This window comes from Falco cherrug, chromosome 8, assembly GCF_023634085.1.
Source record: "Falco cherrug isolate bFalChe1 chromosome 8, bFalChe1.pri, whole genome shotgun sequence".
Taxonomy (NCBI): Eukaryota; Metazoa; Chordata; class Aves; order Falconiformes; family Falconidae; genus Falco; species Falco cherrug.
In genome coordinates, this window is record NC_073704.1 from 29,446,660 (window position 1) to 29,468,863 (window position 22,204).

The window sequence follows — 22,204 nt, forward strand, 5'->3', positions numbered from 1 at the left end:
CAAAAAGTTCAATACCTGTGTTGTCAATTTTAAGGCATCCAGTGAGTAGGTAAGTCTGGCAGACTGAGATTTAGTCCTCTTTCTCTCACCCCATTTTCCTTCATAAACTTCAGTTGTTCAGTGGAAAAAAAACCAACCCACAACAACCAACCAAGAGACTGTTCACTGTTCAGCACTTTCTGAAATTTGTGATTGTCAGAAATTCAGTTTTATAAGCTATATCCATTTATATTCATGTGTTTTTCTACTATTCAAGATACTTATATCTCCATTTAGTATTATGTTTACTTTATACATATCAGAGAAATAATGCCCATGCTAATCTTTGCAGGGAGAAAAAGGTATAGTAATTTTAATGTAACGTTTTATGCGTAGATTTGGTAAGTGGTCACCTTTTTCCAGATCGATCAATGGAGCATTTTCTCTTAAACAAATCTCCCAAACTCCAGCTACCTGAAAACAGATACGTATTGCAGGTGCTGTCATGCTGTAGGGGTTTGCCTTGGAAGAGGTGAAGTATTTGATAATGAAGCAGGCAATGTGAAAAGTTCATAACGTTTTGGGCTTTTTAAGAATGCAATATGTTTATTTTTCAAATATTACAGAGGTGGTGGGGGCTTGCAGTACATTGTAGTTACATTTATATATAAGATCCTGCTGCCCAGGTTCTTCAGTGTGCAGACTTCTGTCTAATGATTTTCTGTGCATGCCTATGACTAAACTGTCCCTGGCTTTAGCTTTTGGGATTCTTTATAAATATAGGTAAACAGCACACACAGATCTCGGACAGTCCTGTATCCTCTGTAGTGGATTTTAACAAGGCATGCACTCTGTTATGAAACCTGGTCCAATTTTCCAGTTTTTAATAATTTAAAATAACATCTGTTTCTGGCGATGCAAGTGCACTAGACTTCTTTCCTACTTTCCTTTCACTTGCTTATTCTCCTGCTCAGTGAGTGCCTTCATGCCTCTTGTCATTTCCTCCGTGCCCTGTAAAAGTGTCGGTAGGCCTGCCCAGGACCCCACATCATGCTGTGTTGCTGTGAACTTTCCAGTTTTCACATGTAGGTTACTTGTCCGTCACTGTCGATCTGTTAAATGGATTGCAGATATTTAAAGCTGAATTTTTTTGGATTACAGTCACAAAGCCTCAAAGCCTGTATTTTTAGCAAATGTTGTTGTTTGTATGGTTCTTATTCTGACGATAAATGTGACTTTGGTTTATTTCATGTGTTTTTAAGAAAGTGTTGCAAATTATATAAATGCACTTCTTAGTATTTTCAGGTAAAGTAGTTTCAATGTAGCTGTATGTATGCATACTTTTTTTCCATACATACAATTGAACATACAAAAAAATATTTTTCTAATGCTTCTGAATGTGTCTTGGTACAGAATGAGTTCATGGTTTTTGCAGATCTTAATGAAGAAATAGCAGTTGTAGTTGCAAATATATTTATTGTGTAATCACATGAAAGCAAGCAAAGGTAAAATAAAGAAAAAAATCAAATACCTTGAAGTATATTATTTAGTGCTAGCAATTATGACAGCATTTATTAATTACTTTGTGTATTAAAAATTAAACACTTCATAAATTTTCTTTATAAGTACCTACTCAAACCTGTCTTTTAATTATCTCCATGGTATTCACTGAGAATGTAACTGTTTATTCAAAAGGGAAAAGGGGACTTTAAAATGTCTTCTCTATTTTTGTTTGCTGTAGATCTTAAAGTATGTGGGAGCAGAAACTTGTGAATTTGGGGGCATTGCACAATGCCAATTACATCAGTGATAAACAATAACCTCTCTTTTTAATATTTTAGCCGAGCTGGGAGACTACAACCATTCAGAAAACTTGCCAGGCTACCTCTCAGACTATTCTTTCATCCCTAGCCAGCCTCAAGACTTTGAAAAAGAAATAGCAAAATTACATCAGCAGCACATGTAAGGATTTACAGCAGAAGATATTGACTTTGTCAAATCCTGACTGCTGGTGCTGTGCTATTATACAAAAATTGAGTATTTTGTCTTAAAGGTTTCTGTTGGGGTTTTTTTTGTTGCTTTTTTTTAAGAGTATGTTTAATGTGATTTTTTTTGTAGATTGTCTGTATAAGAAATACCATTGATACTCTGCACAGATAGATTGTCTATGACAGAATGACAGGGAAAATAAGTGAAAAAATGAATGTATTAAAGGTACACTGAAAACAGTATTTGTGTGTATTGCATAGCATATTAACTTAGCAGGATATAATTTCAGATTTTTTTTCACTGTTTGAGAATGCTCTGTGCATAAAGGCTTTGTTTTCATGGGGCTCTTACCAGAAAACAAAGAGTTACTTTAAAAGTAACAAAGTCCTTTTCTTCAGTATCTGCTCTTTCCTGTGTGCAAGTCTGTGACCTTTTACTGAAGAGGAAAAGGCCATGAAGCAATGGAAAATATTTTTTTTTTCAGTGTGTAATGTTGTGGTACTTTTTCAGTGATGGTTCTTGGTATTTCAAAGCTTAAGTGCTTTTTGATACAGTTAAATTTAACTTGTAAGCTATGTTTACAAAAACATTTGCTGAATTGGGGCATGTTGTTGGCTTTAGAAACTACTGAATGTTGTATTACATTTCAGTCCAATGGCTTAGCAAATTCTCTTAGGTAGGGTAAAGAAATTAAAGTGAGTTGATGCTAATTTAAGTTTTAAGCATGAGCCTTGGAGAGAAAGTGCTGTTATCAATACAAAATACAGGACTGCAAAAGTAATTTCCAGGCTCTAGAGCTCCACAGACATTTAAATAATACAGTGTGCTAGAAATAAAATGTGTGTTTGCAAGGTGTGTTGTAGACTCTTGTAAAGACTTTCGTCTATGTGGAAGCACGAGTTTTTTTTCTGTTAAAATTTTGGGGTTACAGTCTATTTATGGTGAGAAAGGAAATTCAGATTTCAGGGTAGGGGTAGAAGTAGTAAAACAAATGCAGATTTTCTGTTTGAGCTCACTAGGGAGCCTGATGTGGGGGTTCATCTTAGAATGTTTCTGAAATAGCTTCTTTCTTTCAGAGGGTTGTCTCCTGCAGAAGCAGAGTTCAATTATCTCAATACAGCACGTACCTTAGAACTTTATGGAGTTGAATTGCACTATGCAAGGGTAAGCTTGGATGAAAGTGTGTTGTAATGTGAAAAATGGATTCTTCTGAGATTCATGGAAAAAGTAATATTTATTTTTAGTGAGCCTTCCTGGCTGCTGCTTACAAGACACTAAAAAGGAATATTACCTCATTAGGTGCCTAACTGTAATTTATCAATTTCAATAGCCACTATTTCATAAAATTTTGTAATTTGGCCTTAGTTGTGTGCGTTATTCAGGTTAAGCCTTGTTGGCCTGAATGGCAATTCAGTTGGCTACTGATGAGTAAGAAAAATTTACTTGTTGAATGTGCTTTTGATATTTAAGAATCTGTCAGCTTTGAGAAGCATTTAATTTGCTTCCTATGAGAACCAGATTATAAGTCATTGTCATATAATATGAATTGTTAACGTAAGGTGAAAAATGTACTATGATTTGATAGTGTCAGTTTTATCTGGTAAAGCAAGTAGTTCGAGGTCTTGACTCAAACAATCCTAACCGGTCAGTGCAGTGTTACCATTTCTGCAAAGCCACTAAATACAATTTTTTGTAGTAACTAAGACACCTCTAGTTTTTAAATATTCTTGTCCTATTCTTTAAAGTTAGAGAAACTTGCAATAGAATCTGAAGTGTACCCCACTGCTCTCTGTGTCCTGCTGTTGTTGCATATGTATTAAGAGATCTATACCAGGTGTTTGATTAGAGTGCAAAGACATTTCAAGAAAAATGTGCTGTTTAAATATGCTTACAATACTCTTTGTTTTACAATCCCTCCTCTCTGTGCTCTGAGATTGCAATTTCCTCTCACCTAGGAATTTAAGTAGCTGGTTGCTTCTAGTGTAGCAAACATCAAGCCAGTTTATTAGTGTTGTCATTTGTAATACACTGCTAGAATACTCTGTGTTGTATATTTCTTCAAAGTTGGTGGGAGACAGAAAATTTAACGTAAGAAATAAAATTCTGTGGTAGCTTATAAAGAACCTGGAGCAAATATTTGGGCTTGTCTTAAATAAGAATGAATAATTTAATTCTTGTCTTATTAAAACACATTTATTTCCATGTTAATTGAGATCTGTTTTACTATGTTATTTGTGTATTTAGAGAGAGAGAGATGAGAATGAATATATATGAGGTTTCAAAGATATTTATATTGTTCTTCAAGTAATTTTCTATTTTCTTTTAAAGGATCAGAGTAACAATGAAATAATGATTGGAGTGATGTCAGGTGGAATACTAATTTTTAAGAACAGAGTACGAATTAACACCTTTCAGTGGTAAGGACAGCTGTTTAAGCTAATGTTTTGTTGGGTTTTTTAAAACATGTTTTTATCACTGCCAATGTCACGTGCTTTACAAAAGACTGCAACTTAGTTGTAGTGTATCAATCTGAAACTATTTATGTTATGCTGTGGTATGGGTAATTTTATGATGGGGTTTTGTCCTATTTTGCATGCTGTGCTGTTAAATGATTGAGATGCAAACTGTAATGAATTGTAATGCATTTTTTTTCTTCAGGAGTTTGTAAGTGTACTTTATGTTTAATTAACCATATAGGCAGGGCCAGTGTTGTGGTCTAGCTCACAGTTTCTAAATAGACAACTGAACTTAAGAGCAATTACTCTCCAGGTTAATATTTTTATCTGTTTTGTGACGTATAACTTAATTGCGCTGTGTGTTAAATTTAATGTAGGTATGGCACTTGAGGATAACTGGAGCATTCAGGATATTGTCATCTTTTCATCCACAGATAACCATTTTCATTATAAGGGTTAAAAAAATACATTTATTCCAGAAAATGCTGTCATTAATTTCTTAACTAAAATAGTTTTTAAACTGTTTTGTAAACATGGAGTTATCCTCATTAAATACGTTACTCTAGTTATTGCTTCTTAAGTTGGGATCCAGTTCTTACTCATCCAAGAAGGGGAAAGATCTATAAGAAATCCTGTTCTACACTATAACTGCTGTAGTGCTCTACAGAAGTTATGCCACCTTCCCTAGCGGTTGGATTTTTTTAAGCTCCCTCAGAAGTAACCTTCCCTTGGTTTCCTTTGCCTGCTTGGAATCCACTTTGACAGCCTTACTTATTACATGTGATTGAGTGTGCTACAACAGCATTCTGAGTGAGCGAGGTCAGCCATATAAAAATATCACAATCGACATTAGTTTACCAGGCGCAAAAGCTGTTTGCTCTAGAAAAATCACAAGAAGTTTTGCATTTTCATTTGTTACTTGTGTAATGCAGTACTGGACTTTTCTAAAATGTTCTTGGCTAGTCTGTCATCTTCAGATAAACAGATTAAATTGATTACCACAATTGAAACTGGAAAATCTTCTCTCTCAACTCATACTGATACAGGCAGTTGAAATCCTTGAGGTTTTGTTGTTTTCTGTTAGCATGGGGTAAGATCCATTAGTGTATCAGTGATTGTGTTCACTTAGTGTGTTCCTTTGGAGAGATGCAAGAGTTAATCACAATCTTGATCTTTCCTGCAGCCCACTAAATTTCTGAGACATTCTGGTTTTCTGTGTTAAGCTTAGTCTCAAGTTTTGTTTTAGGAGGTTATGTATTCTGTGGTTTACCATATTGAGAAACCACGTGAATGGTCAAAGTTTAGTAGATTTGCCAAGAGAAAGAAAAAACAAAGCTATGACATAAGTGTTATTCACAGCCAGATACAATTGAACATGGTGGTAAACGTTTTGCCTGTAAGCGCTGAAGAAAAGTAAGCCTGAGGCAATTACGGAGCATGTAAATTTTCAGTCTCCATGGTTAGTTGGGTAAATTAAAACTGCCTCTTGCAATGGTAAGTCTGGAGCTACTGTACTAGTTAGTCAGACCTGCCTTTATACTAATGACACGTTCTAAAAGAGATGCCCTTCATCTGCTAAGAGTTTTGAAGTGTTAGAGCCATTTCTGGGTTAAGGCCGCTTTATAAATGCAATGCTGTAATAACCAGGAAGGTTTTAATTCAGGCTCTTTTTACTGCTCTTATTTTTTGGAAAACAGTAATAGTAGAAATAGGTTCTATAAAACACACTGGTAAATTACTGAGTACGTACTATGTAAGTCATAATTAAGCTACATGTCCCTACTGGAAACTAGAGGTTTCTGTGAGCGCTGCTTCATATTGTTTGCATGCCAGCGTTGCTGATCTAAATTCTTAGTGTGGTTTTTGTGTGTGTAATTACCTAAACAGTTCTTTGTATTCAACCATATCAGCTGACATCAGGGATATTAATTTCTTCCTGTGAAGACTATAGTACCAACAACATTAGTCTTTACCAACAACAAAAAAAGACACACACACCCATTTCATCGTATTACAGGCTATCTTTTGCTATGAGTAAGGATCTGAAATTTCAGTTCTCACAGTATAGCTCAGTAGTAGACCTGCTACCTTTCGTTTTTATCCATAGCCATGCAGCTGCTCCAGTGACACCAGTACTGACACTTTTTCTTTTTGCTCCTGAGCAACTGGAGTTGTGTAATGTCTTCCCAGTCCTTTATAGCTATAGTGAATGCTTAGATATCCCTTTGTCGGTACTCTTGAACTGAGTTTGGAGACAAGAGGATAGACATGCATGTATGTGGGAAGAAACAAAAGTTTAACTGTGTTGCTCAGAAAAGAATCAAGTAAAATGTCTGTCCTCTCCCTCTTTCTTAATTTGGTATTATATCTAAATTATGTATTATGAACTTTATGATCATGAGGAGAAATTAAACAGGAAGGAGACAAGGCAGGAATAAGGCAAAACAAAGATAACAGCCTTTTATCCAGTGTGTCCTAACCTGATCTTCCTGTATTGTGCGTAATTCCTCTTTTCCTCAAACCGTGCTACCAGGCACAGAGACCTGGGAATCCAGGGAGTAGATCTTGCCCTTGAAGACCAAAGGAGAAGATCATGGAGTACCTCAGCCTTTCCTTTTCAGCCATGGAAACATGGTTTCTTTGCCTCTCCTTTGCAGTCAGTGTGCCCCTGGAAAGCTTTGTTGTCTTTCACATCTATTGCCAGTTGCGCTTTGGATTTCCTAGTTTTATCCCTGAATGTCTAGGTAGTACTTCTGTGTTTGTCCTTGGTTATCTGATCCTGCTTCCACATCCCGTATGCTTCCTTTTGTGTTTGATCTCAGTCAACAGTCCCAAGTTCATTCAAGTTGGCCTCCTCCCATCCTTGCGTGTTTTCTAGCACATCAGCCTTTTAAGATTGGCCACCTCTCCTCAGTTCACGTGGCCTAAAAGGCAGCTTCCAAAACATTTAACCTACCAGAGCTCTGAGCAAGCTGGAGTTTCTTCTGAGCTCCGGGGTGGTTTAGTTTGCTGCATCTCTCCTCACTTCCTTCAGGATCTTTAGCTTCACCATCTCACAGCATCTGCAGCCAAGTTTGTCTTTGGCTACTTAGTCTGGACAATCCTTCCTTGTTTGAGAGTTGTGCTGCCAAGAGCATCTTGCCTAGCTGACTGGTCCAGAACCTATGTCAAATAAGTCTTGGTCAAGAAATTTGCTGGAGTGCCCTGTCTTATCACCCTCCTGGCTATTGTTGAGGTGCTAAAGTTCTTAGTGAGAACCAGGGCTTCATATGAGATTCCTTCCACATGTTTAAGTACAGTCCTCACTTTAGACTAGGACTTTTAAATATCTTTTCATTTAAAAAGATGTATCTTATGATTTAGGATGTCCGAGATGACTGGGGACTATATAAATCATACCAGGAAAATATTATTGATGCCTGCCTGTTCTTACCCTTTTTCTTGGATATGCACCATTGCTGACAGTCAGAGAAAAGAAACATAGGCAGACATGCCTTTTGCTTTGGCTGAGTATGGATATTATTATTTAATAACTAACAGGATATTAGAAGTGCATATGAACTCTCTTACCTGCTCTATTTTTCAAAAATAGCTGAGTTTCAGCTTTGCTGAGTAATTTCAGTGACTCTTATGGGTCAAATTAGACCTTAATGGCTAATGTTACAGTTTTGAGCCTGTTCCAAATGGTTTCAGACACTCTGCCTAAATTATGGGCTGAGATTAAAAACGAGCATGTATAGCTTTATTTCATCCTTATCATTCTCCTTGAGCCTGTACATCACTGAAGTCAGCAATTTTTTTAGTGGAAATGGGGAGGGAGAGTAAAAGGTAGTAGGATGATTTTGTAAGTGGAATAATTTTATTTTCAGATTTTCTGTTGGCATGCTAAGCAAATCTGATATGATGTAGAGTGTGTGCGGTTCAGTTTTTAGAAAAGGTATATATTAAAATGTTCTTTTAATTGCCCTATACCCCGAAATTTTAGAAAATTAATTGTAAAATACTTCTGGTTAACTGCAGCCTAAATAGTGTAGTAATTTTTTTTTCTATTTTTTTCCACAGTCAGAGTGCTATAATCAGTACAGTCTATCCTTTAGGACCCATCCCTAATTATTTGTAAGCAATTGTTTGCCACAGGAGATGCTAAGAAAATTGCTGCATTGCCAATGGAATAATTTGTTTTCAGTAGATAAGCTGTAGCCCCCTTTATAGTTTCTAATTCTTGATAAACTAACTTCAATAGCAACAATTTGTTAAGAATTGGGGGGGAAAAGCAACTCAAAAACAAACCCAAAAAACAGAAGACATAGCTGCTTTTTTATTTCTTTATTTATTAACTGATGGCAAAGATAGGAAAGAAAAAAGAAGTGGGAAGAGATTTGAATAAGCATAATTCAAAGGCTAATAGTCACAGGCTCCCTTTAAGTTATTGGAGATAGAAACACTCTCAACCAATTAGGACATCCAGGTTAGGTTCCTGCTCTGAAAAATCCCCTGGAGGAAAATGTCTCCATTTGATTCAGTTAACAAGATAATTTCTATATATAGATATCCAACTTAGGTGTCTGTTAATGTTTTACTTCTCATCCTTCCTAGTCTAGAGGGGTTTTTATTCAACAAGGTGATTAATATGCAAGTAGTAATTTTGATCACTATTGAGGTCCCTGTATATTCTTAATGAATAAGCTTATCTCAGAAATTGTAGCACTGTCTTAATGGATGTGGGGTTTGGGTTTTTTGGTTTTTTGGGGGGGGGAGGAGTCGTTGGGGTGTTGGGGTTTTTTTGGCGGGCTTTTTCCTGTTTTCTTTTTTTACTTTAAAAGTAAATAAACGTAAAGCTTTTTTTTACTTTACCGAACTTGAAGTACAGGGAACATGAGATGATAGTTCAGATTAGTAAGGGTGCTCCTTATAAACATGCTGTGTAAAAGGTTGATTGCAAGCACTGAAGAGTTTGCTGTGTAATTTCCTGCAAAGTAACTGTGATCTAGGTTCTCTTTTGCTTTGAGATTCATGACAATTGTCAGTGAAATCTCCTTTGAGTGAAATAGCATTTTAATTTAGTGTTCTGCGGTTTTCAGCATCTTATTAGTTGTTCCTTGCAAATTCACAAGATTTACTGTTTTTTCTTGTTACAATTGTAACCTTGCTTTTATTCCTGACCAAAATAATATTCCTGTATATTTAATAAAGGGTGTGCACTATCATAATATTGTGTTTCTTTGAAAAAGTATATAATTAGATTGTGACGGAAATATGGCCTGTCTTTTCCCAATTAGCATCACTAGTGTTGTAGTGACCATCTAAAATTGTCAAGAATTACCGTCAGCACCTTCTATGTTTATAGATAACCTGCAAGACAAAATTATCTATAGGCTGATTTTTCCCAGTCTTGTGATATTTAGAATGTTTTTTCCTCCTCATAATGTGATGCTTTTGATTTGTTTTGGTTTTTACACTTCACAAATACCAAGATCATGAGTCCTTATCTCAGTGCTTGTATTTTGTCATAGCTATTTTAGTAAAACAAGTTCTGGTTATATTTAAAGACATGTAAGAACATAGAGAAAGAATGTCTTTCAGGAATCAGGTGAAGTTCAAAGTATTTTTTCATATTCTAAGGGATAATTAAAGTGGTCTAAAAAAAAAAAAAATCTGGTTGGAATGACCTCAGGATAGAATAGCTCTTTGGACTTTGGAACTGGGAAAAGATACTTAAATTACCAGCTGCCTTGGGTTTAGGGTGGAAACAAGTGAATTTGATAACTTAAATATACGGCTCATAAATTTCAAATTATACAACCTGTTTTGTATAATCTTTGATATCTTCTGTCTATGGAAATTTCATGGAAATGAAATGAACTCTGTTCTCTCTAGAAAGTATATTTTCAGTAGGTGTATTTAAGCCTTTAACCATGATTCAGTATACTAAGTGTTTAAATATTGTGATTTTATTTTTCACTTAGGTTGAAGATTGTAAAAATTTCTTTTAAGTGCAAACAGTTTTTTATTCAACTTAGGAAAGAATTGGTGAGTACTGTTTTAAATTACATCTCAAAAAATGAGAGAGCAATGAAATTTCTCTATGCTGCGCATTTACATTATGCTGACAGATATGTTGATTCTTGCCTTTATCTGCAATTAAAAGGCCACTTTCACTAACATTCTGGCGATCTCAGTTCTCAAATGGGCCATTACAATGCTTTAGAAGACGTTTTTTCATTTGATTTACCTTATATTTTACATACGTTTATTTTTACATTTGTATGCAGGAAATGTAACTTGCTTATATAAGATGAATGTTGAAAAGGTTAAAAGTAAATCAATATTAAATTTAAATTTCAGAAGAAACCAAATTAAAGGTAATGCTTAATGCTGCTTCAGTTGTGTATGTGCTTGTAAATAAAGGTTTGATTAAAACATGCTGATTTGTATTATTTAGATTTAGTAATACAAAGTTGACTTTATTACTTATATTTAAACAGAAGAGATAAGAATGTCTTTGCAGTTTTAAATTACGTATGGTAATTTTTTAATGCCTTCTTCTAAATTGGTTGGGGAAAAAGTTGAAGCTTTCTGTGAGCAATGTATGTTTCACTGCTTATGGTGTGTGTTTGCTACCCTGTGAAGCAGCACAGGACCACTGCACATTTAATTCAGCAAGAAATGGATTGTTCCATACCTCCAAGAGATTAGTGTAAACCCATCACAGACACATCACTGGGGAAAGATGGAGGAATTAATTAAAAATATGACTATTTGATTAACTAATCAGTTTAGTTAAAAGGTATCAGTTCAGAAGTAGGATAACAGGACTTAGAGGATTTTGGAGTAATTATGTGTAGAAAGAAAAGAATCTTGTCTATTACATGAAATAAACAGGAGGATCTGTCAACATGAGCAGATATTATGCAACGTGAGCAGAAAAAAGGTAATGATACAAAAAAGGGGGGGACAGGGAGTATTTAATCGTGGTGACACAGGTATTTCTTAATACGCTGCAGGAGCTACTGGCTAGTTCTCAAAGGCAAACTGATCTCTGACAGCCCAGAGGTCAAATTTTGTCTTGATACCAGTGTGTGCAACTTCCATTACAGTTGCGGGAATGTTGTCTTTAGATCTGAGACAAGAATTTGGGTTTTTATTTGGAATTCAGAAATTTTGAACTATAGTTGTTTTCTAAATCAGAACTTGAGGAAAAGGTTGTAGTAGCAGAGTTCAGAACAGCGAGGACTGAGATACCTACATATAAAATTGGATTGGATTTTGTATGAGTATTTTCTTTCTGCAAAAAAAAGATATGCATATAATTGACAGTAATATAAAGATAGGTTTCTCATCTTGTTTTTACTGTTGCTTTTTAATACTCTGTATATTTACTTGCACCAGAATGTAGTATATGTAACTAATGTAATTTCTTTTCTGAGTCGTCTTACCCAAGCCAAAAATTAAAAAGCTTTGTGCTGTTTTTCTTTAAACTCTATGTATCAGATGGAATGAATGAAAATTAAGCTTTTGACATCAGTTTTCAAGTCATGAATATCTTAAGATCAAAGCTTAAATTTGGCTTCCAAAGAAGGCATACTTAAACTAATTTAAATCAAACTTAATATTAACATTGTTATTTCCAGAGTTACTTTCCCCGAGTAGACTCATAGGATAAGATTCATCTCACCTATATTCATCTTCATTTAGGTTAAAAGAACGTATTTTCTGTTTCATGATCACTAGCTAACCAAAGCTAATTATTAGACTTCCTCTAAAGTAACCAGATACATGCAAGGGGTGAAACATCTTGCATGAATTGGAAGTACGTTTTAGGATGCATTAAGTTGCTCTCTGGTGGGTATGTGCTTACTTTTGCTTTCACTCCCATTAACAATAAAGAGCACAAATGGCTCTCTTTAGGCAGCAGAAACTAGGTGAAGTGACTCAGTGATTGCACATTTGGTATGTAAAATACCTCTGATCTAGTGCTTTGAGTGTATATTTAAAAGAACTGATTTACGATACGGCAGTGAAAATACAGTCACGGTATGCTGATGATGTTTAAAAGTTGTGTGTAAATATATCATAAATTGTACAGCTGAGTAACCATATTTATTCAGCTGCGAAGCTGAGATGCTATAGAATATTAAATTAGTGGACTTTGGATAGGAATTTTCTAGTGTTTTTGTTTTTTTCCAAACTGGGCTGCATATGCCCTAGTTTAAGCAGTCCTAAAAAGATATTTTTCAAATAGTGTTAATGAGCGTTGAGAGCTTTTAATTTCAACGGACCTCAAAAGTGCAAGTGCCTTATCTTCTAATCACCTATTAAATTTATTCCCTGACTTGGCATTGCTTAGAGGCATCAACATAAGTAAAGAATTATTTGCCTGCTTTTAATAGATTATATCTGTGTTTAAATAAATCACTTAAGTCAGATGAAGCAGTTTAACGTCAAAGTCATTTTCCACTGGTAGCATAATATAGTCTTGAATGGAAGCTGATTTCGTATTCTGACTGCTATATACCGGGAGCACACATCCACCAGAGTAGATTTTCTTTCCATTGTTTCTTTATGGTTTTGTGGGGGTAAAAGAATGTTGTATGTATGACTTACTCATCTGACACAAAAAGCTCTCTGAGCTTTAACTTCAGTGGCAGGTTTTTTTCACCATATTTTGTGTATTCTGCCTGTTCTGTATGCTGCTTCCCTCACATGCTTTGAAGCTGTTTGAGAATTATTAAGTAGTTTCATTTTTCTGCATGTTTCCCTAAGCTTCTAGGTTTAGGTAGTTGCACTCTTGGCTGTTGTAATGTCAATAGTTAGCATCAAACTCTTAGCAAAATCCAATCCAATATACTTTAGTGGTCTTGATTCTTTAGCAGCCAAATAAGCTGTTCAGCATGTTTCTTTGCTTTTTTAGAGCCCTGATATTCACCGAAAAATTACTTGAGTCTGTAAAAAACCAATATAATAGGTTTTGTCCATGACCAAGACCTGGTTTCAGTGAGAGGCCAAAATGATTTATTTTCTTTTTAATTTTATATATTTTTTTTTTTGTCTTGCTGACTTTTAGACAGAATGTGGGCTAGAATCACAAGGCAATATATGAGTTTATCTGCCCAAGTACATACTTGATCTTAAATAACACTGGCATTCATTAGATGCCTAGTTGATTGTTGCCTAATCGTATTGAAGATTTTGCGTGACAAGCAGATACTGTTGGCACAATCTGTGTTGCATTTAAGCTTCCACAGGACTTTTTTCCACTATTTGTGGAACATCTTGAGTCTCTGGAGCGTCTGCCGCCTATAAAGCACAAGTCCTTTTGTGTCTCTCAGAGATGGGGGTAGGGAATTTTTGCTTTGTTCTGGGATTTTTCTTTGTTTAGGCCAAGTGAAAGGGACCCACTAGAGAATATGTTTTTCAGCCCAGTTTCTCTCTTGAGCAGTGAAAGATCTGCTCTGAAGTCCCTGTTTCAAATCAGGCAAAGGTGGGTTTGAATGAATGTCCCCACCCAAGGTGAATGTTAAGGGCTGAGCTGTTGTATGAGAAGGAGGCACCAATATAGATTCTGCTTTTTTTGTTTGTTTTTTTTGTTCTTTTAATAAAATGAACCACAAATATGACTTAGACCTTTCTTTCCCCTATCCCTCCAGTGTTTCATCTTGGATTCTATAGGTAGCCTGCTATATGGTGTACATCTGTAAGGTTATGCTTTAAATTAACTTATATGGTAATATTTGCCTTACCTGAAGTTTCATGCTTGGGCCCTGAGCCTCATCACTGGTATTGCCTTCCAGCTGCTTCACTCTTCTCTCCCTCTGTAGCAAGCAGACCATTTTCCTCTCTGCAGTAGGAAGCATGGACAAAATTAGTGAGATAGTAGTTTCAGAGCAGAATCCAACTGCGACTCCCTGAAGTAGTCTTCTAACACTGTCTCAACAGACCTAAAATACCTGTATGTCATTGACATACTATAGAGCATTCAGCATCTTCTTGGAGCCTTGTGGTATAAAAACGTTTTTGTAAGCTGCAGTACAACAGTTCTGTTACTTTATGTGCTTTTGGCTGAAGTACCATGGACATTGTAAGTGTTACCTTGGGGTCTTATACTGAGCCCGCATTGATTCAAGCCTACTATTTTCAGGGAAAACAGGGTCAATCTTATTCTAAATCCAGCTACCAGATAGCAGTAGAACAAGGGCTTGCACCCCAGAATCATCAGCAAAGATGAATTTCAAGTGCCCAGCTTATGTTTAGGTATTACAGAACCAGCAAGGGTGGATAGAAAAAGGATGGGTGCACTTAGGAGCCAATATCTTACACTTCTTTACATTAAGGATTGATTCCTCGCTGTAATTGAGATCAAGGGTAGGGTTTGAGAATCAGTTCTCTCTGTACTGCAATGAAAGCCTTAAAAGCTATGAATAGAACTATTGTTAAGGTACCTTTAAAGCTCTAACACACCAAGTTCCTGTGAAAGTGCTGTTTCGCATTACAATTAAGCTGATCTAGCTGCAGCTCCTTCTCATCATGCGATACCAGCTCCTCCTTCATGCTTCATGCCTGATCTAGTGATCTAGTGGCATGAGAATCAGATCAGCTTGTTCTGCGAAGTAACAAACTAGGGGAAACAGGAGGATTTCCCCACCCCCATCCCCCATAATTACAATGCTCTGAGAGACATGAACATGCATGATCAGCAGCTCATATAAGTTGTCAAATTCTATTTTCCAACAGTTTAAAAGGCTGACAGAGCATTAACATTTGCTACAGCATGAGAACTTCTTGTTGGAATCTAAAATCTTGGTGGGTTCATCCTTTACTGGATGCAGATGACACAGTCCATAAATTTTACATAGTTGCTCTTTTGCGGTATAGTAATGTATCTTGTTTATATTATGTTATTTATGTTATTGATAAAGTCTTTTTTAACTGAATAGGTAATGGACTTTATATCTGTTACCTTGTTTGTGGCTTTTAATTTTTAAGTACTTCATTTAATATGTCTAGAAAATACAGGGCACAGTTGGCAGTACTTGGATATTAAAACAAGAGAAATAAGTAAATTTTGTGAATTAAAGTAAAATATCAGGTTTTATTTTCTTGCATGTAATTTCTTGAATTTCATCAATAGATACTCAGGGTTGCTGTTTACTTTTAAAATACATTTTATTCTTTACCCTAAATTCCTCATGTGGCTGAAAATACTGTGTCCGTCTTAGCCATTAGTCTCAACTTCCCAAGTACAGTGCTGGGAGAAGAGTTGCAGGTCTACATCTGGGTATCTCAGCAGATCTAAAGATAAGCAGGCCAGCAAAAGCTTAACTTGGAAAAGGAGTTTACTTTTAAGTGAAAGCAGTTTAGGTGTGCTAAATGTTGTGGAGGATTTAGTACTGTGAAGAGAAAGCAGAGTGATGATGGTGTTTTCTGACCTACAAAGGTTGTAATCAAGCTCCCTCAACAGGCAGAATATCTTAGCTTGCTTACAGTTTCGCTTATTTCCTTTACCAGGAGCCTAATTGATCATTTAGAAGTAGACTCAGTTGCTCTTGAGATCAATAGCTGTTACCAGTCTTTAATTGGCAAGTGTGCATGACAATTCCTCATCTTTACTGTTGTAATCTTGAAACAAGGAGGCATGTTGCCTTTGAGTTCTTGAATCACAGACATTTTTTTAAATGTCCTACCTTTTGGGACCATTTCTTGCCATCTAGACTTGTTTCAGTATCACTAAACAGACTGTTAAACTTTGAGCAGGCTCATTAAGAAAAAAAAAGAAAAAAACCTTTAAAGACAACTTAGAGGTATTTTAAAAAGGTTTATAATACATAAAGTTAATGTAAAATTCAAAGAGCGTATTTTTTTTTAAAAAAAGCTAAAAGTATATATCTTAATTTCAAAAGTAACTTTGAACAATTTTTATCTGAAATGATTTTTTTCTCCTCTTTAGCATGAATCTAGAGAAACATTATTGGGATTCAATATGGTGAATTACCGCGCATGTAAGAATTTGTGGAAAGCTTGTGTTGAACATCACACATTCTTCCGTTTGGATAGACCGCTCCCCCCTCAGAAGAACTTCTTTGCACATTACTTCACTTTGGGTTCCAAGTTCCGGTACTGGTAAGTGCTGATTTAAAATATGTGGGAAAGAGCATAAGCTAACAGGGAACTCATCAATAAACATAGGGAATTATTTAGAATCCTGGTTATAAGGTGCCATAATTCAAGCAGTTTTTCCATCCTGCAACTGTTCCCCTTCCCTGTTGGCCTAAGTTTCAAATGTTGCCAGTAAATTTCTAGAATAGGTTGAAAATATAATTATTGTATTATTAGTGGTTGTTATCAAGCTAGTACTCTCGAGATTGTCTCACAGGCTGCATTTCTAAATAAAGATCAAACAGAAATTAATGAAAAGAAGATTGTACAAGTAAAGCCCATTTAAGATAGATGCATGCTAATAGAAACTAGGTGAAGACAAGAGACATACATATTCTGTACCAAAACCAGAAGTTCAGAAAATAAGGATAAAATTAAGTCTGTAACTTCTAAGGATGAACTTAACATAATTGCAAAAATCTTGGAGGTGCAAAGAATGACTGTGGAATAACTATAATCCCCAAGTATAATTTCTATCGATGGAGTAGGTGGTGTTGGTTTTTAGTGTATTATGCTTTTCATAAAAAAGAAAATCCCAGTAGCTGAGGTAACAGCCTCTGCAAGTAATGCAGAATGCTGGTGGTTTAAATTGTGCCTGAAGTAGAGAATAACGGAGCTGCTACTAATCACCTGCCTAGAATGACAGCAGTATCTGTGATGTACAAAAGGAGATGATGAAAAGCTAGACAACACAGTAACAGACTGTTTCTGTTACACTTGGGGGTTATATAGATGTATAAAGAGGAAAGTAATTTGGTGGCTAAATTCTTATACCATTTTTTGACCAGGATTCACAGCACTTATTTGAGAAACATTCTGTGATCCTGAACAGTGTTTGAGAGTTGGTTCAATATTATTGTAGTGAATTTGGGGGAGCTTTTTAATTTTTGTAACTATTTTGAATTTGAATCATTGTGGTTAGTATTACAGGATAGTTCTTGGAGGATGACATTCGTTTTATGTTAATGTAAGATGAAAAGGGAAACTGCCTAAAATTTAAGATGATCATTAAAGTTAATGAAGCAGCCAAAAGGCTAGAACTTCTGTAGGTAGTTTGAGAGATTGTTTAGAGGCAGCATAATAGTAGTAACATGGCACACAAGGAGAGGCTGAGGGCAGTGGGCTTGTTTAATCTGGTGAAGAGAAAGCCAAGGGGGAATTCTGTAGCAAGCCTAAAGCTACTTCAAGGGCAGTGTCAGAAATGGTGGAGCCAGACTTGTGCTGGTAATGGCAGGTGACAGAGCAAGGGGCAACAGCCACAGATTTCATCTTGAAGATTCTAGCTGGACATTAAGAAAAGTTTTGGGGTTTTTGTTTTTTTAGGAGAGTAGTGCATTACTGGAACAAGTTACTCAGGGTGGTTGTGGGATCTATTTTTGGAGGCTTTCAAAACTTGGGTAGACAAAGCCACGGCCAGACATGACCTAGTGTTAACAGGAGATTGGACTAGAGACTTCTAGCCAGCATTTCTATGAGTAGAACAAACTAATAAAATGCTGAATTGCCAGGGCTAGACAGAATTATGCCCAGTTCTGAAAGAAATCAGAGACATTAAATTGTTGAACTATTAAATGTGTTACATAATTTATTGTTTCCATTGGTCTAAAAGATTATAATGCAGCAAATTACAAAGCAAGGTGGTTGGATTGTTGTTCTTCTTTTTTTTAAAAAAAAGCTTCCAGGAGAGATCAAGACTACTGATGAGAAAAACTGACTTCTGTACACTGTCTTTAAATTTTCAAAGTGGTTCTAATAGTATTCCTTACCAAATACTCATTAAAGAAGTTAAACTGCCAAAACCTGAAGAGTTTTATTGTATATTAGCAACTATTTTAAACAGATGTGTAACAAGTAGGTTCCTTCTTCTCAACAAAGGGAAGTTACCACTGAAGTGATACAGGTTTTTGTAGCAAAAGCTGAAGTTGACTGTAGAAAGTTTCGGTGGTATGTCACAATGAGTGAGTAGGCAATAAAATGGTAGATTGAGTTCAGTGTCTAAAAATGCAAAATAATCTACACAAGGAGAGAAAAGAGGAGGAACACCAATTATAAATAAGCTGTTACTGTCTTGGACCTTTGTAGTTCTGTGAAAACATTAAATCAATTATAAGTAGGAGTTAAAGAAAGGCAAATACAATGTTAGAATTACTGGAAAGGAATAAAGGAAAATGTAGATGGCTTACTGCTTGTTGGATTTAAAAATGTATAACCCTAGGAAGTTAGTAGGCAGCAGGTTTGAAAACAGAGATTTCTTAGAATCACAACATGGCAGAGGTTGGAAGGCAGCTCTGGACACTGCCTAGTCCAATGCCCTGTTCAAATGGGGTCTGCTGCAGCAGGTTGCCTAGGACAGTGTCCAGCCAGGTTTTGAATATCTCCAAGGATGGAGACTTTGCACCATCTCTGAGCAACCTGATCCAGTGTTTGACCACCTTCACAGTAAAAAGTTTTTTTTGTTTGCTTTGTGAGGATTCTTTTTTATTGCTGTTGTTTTTTACCACCTTCTGTTTAAGTAGGATATCTCATATTTCAGTTTGTGCCCATTGCCTCTTGTCATGTCGCTGGGCTCTCTTGAGAAGAGGCTGGCTGTATTTTTTAATTCCCTCTTCAGGTATTTATAGGCACTCATTTGATGCCCCTGAGCCTTCTCCTCCTGAGGCTGAACAGTCCCAGCTCTCTCATCTCCTCATGTGTCAGTCACTCTGGACCCTTAATTGTTTCTGTGGCCCTTTGGTTGACTTGAAGGACCCTGGAACTCAACAAACACAGCACTCCAGATGCAGTCTCATCCGTGTTGAGTAAACTTGCTTTCCAGCCAGTTGGCCCTTAGCCTGTGCATGGGGTTATTGTTCCCCAGGTGAGGGTCTTTGCATTTCCCTTCACTGAATTTCATGAGATACCAGCTGGCCCATTTCTCCAGCCTTCATACATACAGTAGTTCTGTAATACGAATGCGAAACGAGCTAATTATTAATGAACAGTTTGACTTTACGATGTAAATGTCCCTGTAAGAGACAAAAACCCAGAGTTTTAAGTATCAGTATACTTTTACATGTATCCTCTGAGTCTGTGCCTTGGTGTGAAGTTATAAATGGGGAAGTGGGTACAAGAGGGAGTTTTGTTGATATCTTGCCACCACTATCAACTGCTGATAGACAGCCCCCCCCAAAATTGCATATTTTTTTCTAAAAGAGAAATTATGAAATATTACAAAGGATTTACTTCTACACAAGACATCTGATCTTACATGAAAAGTCAGCAAGTTAGAAGATCTGATCTTGGTTTTGACAAGTTGTACAGAAGAATACAATTCTGATTTGTTTATCTTAATTTATTCATGATATTTTGCCAAACTAAGTAGCAACTAAGATATTAGCGATTCAGGGAATAGTTTAGGAGGAGTACAGAGGAGATGCTGTGACTTTTGAGTGTGGCTAATGGAGAGGATTATAGTGTTGTTACCCGAAGATCCAAGTGGAACTTTTTTATTGCTTTGGATAAGAAGAAAAAGGAAGAGAAAAATTTATGTCTTCATGCCTAAAATTAATTGGTCTTTGTTAGAGTTAGACTGTAATGGGGAAGGCAACCTACACTTCTACTAAATGCTTTCTAAAGTTACACTGTACTGAAGCTAGCTCAATTGCTTGAGTATGACTGAAAATAGAATCTAGGGATTTTCTGTTGAGATGGTTCGATTTTAAGCAAGAAATTGTTATCCTAAGCTTGTTGCATTTAGTGGTTTTGCTTTGTTTTGTTTTATTTTCCAGTGGGAGAACAGAGGTCCAGTCTGTGCAGTATGGTAAAGAAAGAGCAAACAAAGACAGAGTATTTGCAAGGTAAGCAATTTACATTTGTACAAGATCAGTAAGCCTTCTCTGTTTGTATGATTTTAGATGCTACAGGATCGTTTTCTGTTTGCAAAAATGTAAAATAAAGAGCAACTGTTGTTGACTGTTGCTGGTGGCTTGATTTAACTGCATTAAGGAGTTTAATTTTGATATGGGAGGGGTGTTTCTTTGGGGCAGCCAGAAATAGGGGAGAGTCTTATGACAGAAAATAAGGGTATTCTTTAATATGTCCTTCTTTATGTATTTTCAAGATTTGGAATAGCCTTCAATCTGTGTAGTTTATTGCTATGTGTACTAGTCTTTTTAGAGCTGTCATTATTGCAAAGCATGGTCTCTAACCATTCCATTAAAATATTGAGTTAATGGGTATGATTTATCCTTGAGAACAACCTACAACAGTACAGACATACTTTCTTTAGAATAAGGTACTGTGAGTGACTGACTTGGTCAGAACAGCATTATCACTATAGTCCCAGTGAAGTGTCCCTCATAGTCCCTATGAAAAATCTGGCGAGGAGTGAGCTGCTTCTGAAGGTATTCTGTCACAGAGTAGCTGGCTAATCATAGAATCTATTACTTAATTGGGTTTCAGACTCCTGAGGGGTTCAGTGATTGCAGGGAAACAGTCAAGACACAGATTTAGCTCTTCATCCAGAAATTATGTTAACAGTATTCAAAAGTAAAATACCTGCTGCATCTATCTGGCAGATTTCTGATCTGATCTTTAATAGAAAGAATCCTTATGGGAAGGGAACATGCTCCGTGCTTTTTCTATGCTTATACTTTTACTGAAACGGGAAATGTCTTTCAACATAGTTACCCCTTAAGGAAAGCTGGAGTACAAATTGATGCTCACAGAAATTTAGCAACAAGCCCAGCAACCTTTCTCACGTACCTGCAAACACTGCTGTTCAGAGCATTGGTGAATTCTGCCTTGATTTCCTGCCCCCCCTCCCCTTTCTCCATGTGCAATACAATAAAATTTGAGTTTTTAGCTGGGCACACCATAGATAACCAGCTAGCTCCATGTTAGAAGGATTTAGGGGCAGAAGTGCTGTCACATGGTGGTTCAACAGGTAGATTTTATAAAACCAATTTGTTCTGTGTGCTGTAGAATTATTTTTTATTCTATTTAATTTACTTGGGGAGGCTGGTTAGATTTTTATGTGGGCCAACTTTTCTGGTACCTGGGAGGCTCATCACTGTGACAGCTAAGTTTGTTACTTAAATTACCATTCTGAATCAGTTAAAAACTACTTTTCTTGTTGCAGTCTGAACTTGGCAATTTCCCACAAGTAAGGTAGAGTGGAGGAGAGCTGTTTTTTGTTTTGAAGAGTGTATTTATAATATTAGAAAATCTTATTCAGTAGATGGCACTCTTCCCTTTGTGTCAAAACTGAACAAGTGGTGCTGGGGTCACTTGTATTTTGTAATGAATATTCTGGATAAAATGTAAAGCCATGGATAGAGCTGCTATGATGTTTTCTCATGTCTTTGGTGCTTTTTTTTGTGATACAATACTTGGTCTCTTTGGCCAGTGATTTTATTTTCCACTGTTGCTTTTAGACTAAGGAATACAGCATTCATCCTCACCTTTTGATTTGTTTAGTAATGCTGATGACTGATAAATGTCTGAGGTATATACACATATGTTGGTGAACTGAAATTAATAGCATATTGTAACAAATACACCTCAACAGGCTTTTATTAAATCATCTGTTTCTTCCTCTGTCCTCCCCATCATAGTGTGCAAGTAATACATTTCAATTTTAAAGACTT

At 36.1% G+C, this 22,204-nt stretch overlaps 1 protein-coding gene across 3 annotated transcripts in view; it reads left to right on the top strand.

The window, feature by feature from the left end:
- PTPN4 (protein tyrosine phosphatase non-receptor type 4) overlaps nt 1-22,204 on the top strand; it is a 118,328-nt gene that overhangs the window by 58,270 nt on the left and 37,854 nt on the right. For all 3 annotated transcript variants that reach the window (XR_008733530.1, XM_055718371.1, XM_055718372.1), the window contains 6 exons: nt 1,821-1,941; nt 3,045-3,132; nt 4,297-4,385; nt 10,391-10,454; nt 16,369-16,541; nt 20,345-20,413. Coding sequence is in view for 2 of the 3 variants with exons in the window: in XM_055718371.1 (XP_055574346.1) it covers nt 1,821-1,941; nt 3,045-3,132; nt 4,297-4,385; nt 10,391-10,454; nt 16,369-16,541; nt 20,345-20,413 (604 nt within the window). In the remaining variant the exon portion in view is untranslated. The remainder of the gene's footprint in view (nt 1-1,820; nt 1,942-3,044; nt 3,133-4,296; nt 4,386-10,390; nt 10,455-16,368; nt 16,542-20,344; nt 20,414-22,204) is intronic.